Source organism: Mytilus trossulus, chromosome 1 (genome assembly GCF_036588685.1).
Source record: "Mytilus trossulus isolate FHL-02 chromosome 1, PNRI_Mtr1.1.1.hap1, whole genome shotgun sequence".
NCBI lineage: Eukaryota > Metazoa > Mollusca > Bivalvia > Mytilida > Mytilidae > Mytilus > Mytilus trossulus.
Window position 1 is genome coordinate 35,297,954 of NC_086373.1, and position 5,055 is coordinate 35,303,008.

Here is a 5,055-nt window from a genome sequence, read left to right on the forward strand (position 1 = left end):
ATGTGTCAGTGGGAGTTAATCCCGGATTATTAAAAAAATATATAATGTTGATAATGCCTAGACTTAACGTATCCTGTACACATACGAAAATAAATATTATCATACAACTAGACCTTTTGGCGACCTTCTACTGTTGTCTTTTCTATGGTCGGGTTGTTGTCTCTTTGATACATTGCCCATTTCCATTCTCAATTTTACTATTTTCTTAATGCATGTGTACGTTTGCTGTGCAAAACTATAAAAGAGCAACACAACTAAAAACAACTTCACTGTTGCAGTATCATCTAACTATAAAACTAGAAACGCATATACCTATAAATTGTGCTAATGTAGATCGATAAGTTGTTTATTTGATAATAGGGACCAGATGTAACACTAAAACTTCTTTAATCAGTGACTTGCCTTGCCGTTTTTTCTCGAATCATTTAGAAACCGACAATTCACAGTGGTGGATAACCGGGGTTTGAACCTATCCTTTTTTTTAAACAATCAATGCATTTGAATGGGGACATATAGTTTGAACCCCCTTTAAAAATGGCTGGATCCGCCCCTGAAATTCGTCCTTGGAAGAGTGGCATGACTTTTTGACGCGAACAATAAATTATGTAATTGATAATTTCTTTAATTCATTTACTTAGATTAATAAGGGATATGAGACTAAAAAGCTAAAAAGGTGCATTTCCACATGAAAATTGAGATTTTTTGTTTCTCCGTGTTATAAAAAAAATCGTTTGTTGATTAAGTCAGAAAACTTTTTGATGTCGAGTGAAAATCACGGCCCCCTTACCCTATCACATACATAAAAAAAAAATGAATGGTCGGTTCATTCAGCAGTAGGGTTTAAGTTTTCTAACTAAATAATTATGTTAACGGTATGCTTCAATATCGGACTGAACTTTTTTCCCTCTTAAATGTATGCATTACAAAAGCACTTTAATAATGTGTACGATTGACCTGTAAAGAAAGGACTTTACCTTGGTAAAAGTGATAAGAAAAATGACTTTATATAGAGCCAAACCTTCCTTTAAATAGCAGACAAGTGGCACGTGACTTACGTACTTGTAAGTATACGCAGCATAGAAAAACAGATTACAATGTACGAGTGACAGTTTTATTTTGGTTCACCGATGCATAATTTAATGACTTAAACCAATGTAATTTTTATCATGGTTGTTCTGAATCCCCCCCAAGCCTTTCCAAATCACAGACCGGGCTGTGAATAAAAAAGCACCAAAAGCATGCTTTAAAGGCAAACCAAATCACGAACAAACTAAATAAGGGAACGACATGACATATAAACTATGAATGTTTTTCTTCTTTTTAATTTTGTTTATTAAACAAGTACAAAATAACTCCGTCTAAACCAGGAAGTCAGTGCATGACAGATTTTCTAAGTTCGTGTCCATGGCCTTAGGGACTATATCGTTTACATGATTATAGTAACGTTGTTTCGTAACTTTTTATCACTTCCTCCTTTTTAAAACAATCAATATTCCCATGTCATTTCTTTTTACTATTACGCCAGCGTAGTTGGTAATTAAAAAACAACCGGAAATGATACAAAAAAACGGACAGCTTAAGATTGTATATGTACATATACACGATGATTGTTACAATGAAATAGATAAATGCAGAGATGAAATAAATAATTATGGCTTATTTTATAGAACGTCTGATAAGTCAATGTCAGTGAAAGTCTAGTTGAAACCACCAAATCCTCCATCTTGAGGTCCACCGGGTCCACCGGGTCCTCCAGGTCCACCGGGACCACCGGGTCCACCGGGTCCACCTGGTCCTCCAAAACCACCTTGAGGGCCGGGACCACCATTAAAGCCGTTAGGTCCAGGACCTTGTCCAAATGGATTTAGCGCATTAAATCCGGCGCCTTGTTGTCCTGGAAGTCCTCCGAACTGGTTAGGATTTGTGGGAATAGTATTTGAAAATTGTGTGGGTCTTCCTGTTTGAATAAAACGATTATCCCAATTCGTACTATCGGCATGAGATAAAACACAACAAGCTATTGGAGCACCTGCATTTCCTGTTTGAAGACTCATTGAGGTTCCTCCTCTCCCTAAATCATCTCTACCTTCATGTAACTGTAACAGAAGCATCAAAATGTTAAACTATAAATAATAGTAGGTTTCAGGAACCGTATTTTTTTGTTTGTGTGTTAATAAATTTTTAATTATTTTTTAATGTGATGTATTGAAATTTTGATTCTTATAATTTGTGATTCGCTTAATATCATTCAGTGTCATAAATTCACATCAAGGGCAGTTTATGCTTTCGTGAAATTTACTAATACCATAGGAATTTGAGGACAGGACATGTTATCCCCCCCCTTTTTCTAGAAAAAAAAGGGGGAGGGCAAAACATTGTCATGTCCCAAAGTACGTATTACAACGAGACAATGTCCTCAATGCTTACTTATCTAATCAACAAAACTAGTCAATAACGTTTTACAATCACTTACCACAACTGCACGTCCTATAACACCATTGTCACCATCGATTGTCATGGCGGGTAGAACTAACTCAGCATCTATTACACCAGCATTAGATTGTCGTAAATTACCCATATCACCCTCGTGAAATGTATTCCTGGAAAAAGATAAATGTACTTTTAATATTTAATCGTATCATATTACCAAATAAAATTTTACAAAGGTTTATTGTAAAAAAAAATAGATGTAAATTCCTGCCCGACTGTAAGAACCATATCGATGGGCGTCAGTTTGATTATGTGGATTATGTTAATCTACAGATACAAATGGTAGGAATGGGAAAAAATAACTTATTATATTATAAGAAGAAGTCAAAAAGTATCACAAAGTCCAATATTGAATATAGTTCATAAGGGAATCTAGTAATTTCAACAAATGATAGCATTTAGCACATATTTAGACACAAGTGCAATCGACGCGCGCCTCATTTACACACAAAAATATAATAAAGCTAAAATTACTAACAATTTTGTGTGAAAATATGGCTCCACAAATTAATTGGTGTAAAATTTATCGTAAGTCTACGTATTTCTTAACAATTCAACTAAATATTTTTTATCGTAAGATTAATTTTATACTTAAGATTTTTTTGTGAAAAGGGCTACAGGAATTTATTTGTGGGGCTATATTTTAACACTAAATTAACTACTGATTCTTAATAGGAGCACACAACTCCGCAGTAATTTTATGATAAATATTACTTACGATCTGACATTATTTGGTGATCCATGGAAAGAGAAGCCATTGACATCAAAATGAGGTCCAGCAGCATAGCATCCTCTGCCTACGTCACCATACTCGTGGACATGCATTCCATGTTCAGTGTCGCTCATTAAGCTTGGGGGTAATCCAATTACTTGTACTCTAGCTTGTGTTGGACCACCGAATGTCTGCAAAGAAACAATACTTCAATGAAAGCATATTGGATTTCTACATATTTTAACCTATCTCAAAGAACAAAAAACTTAGTAAATTAATTTTTAAGTCGGCATCACTACTCCAACGGTACAAACTCGATGACTGCATTCAATTAATTAATCGATTGATTGTTGTTTGTTTGTCCAGTGGCAAATATGTTATGTAAGTTCATAACAAATACATATTTGTTAACAACAAATTTCAACTATAAAATGACATTATGAATAAAAACTTTTGTTCAAACTAACAACTAACAACTAACAACTAAATTTCGGCAAAAATCCCAAACGACTAGTATGATACGGTGTATAGAATTTCTTGTTAAAAAAATTCAAATACGATGTACCTTAGAATATTTCCTAAGCAAATAAAGTTTTAATCGAACTTGAATATGATATGATTAAAATAAACAATATAATTAAAGGTTTGTGCTCAAAGAATTGTTTTTACAAAAATATATTGACACTATTTTACAAGAGATGTGGGTAAGGGAAAAAACGTGAAATTACAAGAGATGTAAAAATAAGGTTACGCTAAATATGAAAATGCCGCACAAAAATTAAAACAACACGTTATGACTTATGAACTGGAATTATCTTCACCAGAAATACTCAAAGCCAAATAATTGAAAGCCAAAAGCAATAATATATGTTTAAGACAAACGAATCGATCTATAGACTATATATTGTAAAATTACTTACAGCTTGTCTCATATCTACACGACCTCTCACGTTTGATCCGGTTTCATTCAAATAGCAGGTTGCATATGTCCAAACACTATTTGATTGCGGGGGAGGTGGAAGTCCTTGTTCTAAAAAAATATAAAAAAAAGAAATGAATGTTTAAACTAAAGCACTAAATGACAAATTGAAGCCACACAGTTGGTCAATATTATATTACAGTGAACATTTACTTAGAATATATCACTTTTAAAAAATATAAACATGTTCACTGCTGTCATTCCTAGAAATATAATGACTGTTTAGATAATTTTTTTCGATTGAAAAACAGACAAAGTTTGCGATTGCTTAGTGACAAAATAATTTTAATTAATAATATTCCAAGTAAATAGCATACGTGTTTGTCCAGCTTGACCAATTCCAGCGTTTCCTAGAGGAAAGCCGCCTTGTCCTGGAATTCCTGCTCCACCCTGTGGACCAAAGCCACCTTGTCCCGGAATACCTCCGCCCTGAGGGCCTCCAGGACCAAATCCCTGTCCCGGTGGACCTCCGAAGTTTGGACCCCCTTGAGGCCCGGCACCAAAATTTGGTCCACCACCTTGTGGACCACCTGGACCGAAGTTAGGTCCTCCTCCTTGCTGACCAAAATTTTGGCCCCCTCCTGGAAACTGTCCATGTACAACTGCACATCCAATAATACACAGTAGAAAAATCGTTGTTGTTCTCATTGTTTCTTAGTTTCAAGATCTTATTTTAAAAGTTAATTGAAAGTGGATATCCTTGTCGTTCTCCACACCGAAAGTTTCTATTAAGTTTCACTGTGCAGTCTTATTTTTTTGCGTGTTGTTTGAATTCGTCTCTATTTTAAATATACTTGCAATACGTAGATGTTTCGACGTATTTATGTTTATTTACTACCCGAAAGCCGCACCAACAGGAAGCTTGCATACGTAA

At 34.6% G+C, this 5,055-nt stretch overlaps 1 protein-coding gene across 1 annotated transcript; it reads right to left on the reverse strand.

The window, feature by feature from the left end:
• Positions 1-1,097: 1,097 nt before the first annotated feature.
• LOC134722714 (uncharacterized PE-PGRS family protein PE_PGRS54-like) lies at positions 1,098-5,055 on the reverse strand. The gene is made up of 5 exons (XM_063586338.1): positions 4,499-5,055; positions 4,123-4,232; positions 3,209-3,393; positions 2,474-2,600; positions 1,098-2,096 (listed from the first exon to the last, which is right to left on the reverse strand). The coding sequence occupies exons 1-5, from the start codon at positions 4,827-4,829 to the stop codon at positions 1,698-1,700; spliced, it is 1,152 nt and encodes a 383-aa protein (XP_063442408.1). The 5' UTR covers positions 4,830-5,055; the 3' UTR covers positions 1,098-1,697.

Excerpts from the sequence above, each read along its gene's own strand:
- LOC134722714 (XM_063586338.1), bottom strand. The coding sequence starts at position 4,829 with ATGAGAACAACAACGATTTTTCTACTGTGTATTATTGGATGTGCAGTT. Across the intron at positions 3,394-4,122 it reads GTGTAGATATGAGACAAGCT|ACATTCGGTGGTCCAACACA; the intron begins GTAAGTAATTTT and ends GTTTCTTTGCAG. Across the intron at positions 2,601-3,208 it reads TCACCAAATAATGTCAGATC|GAATACATTTCACGAGGGTG; the intron begins GTAAGTAATATT and ends ATCTTTTTCCAG.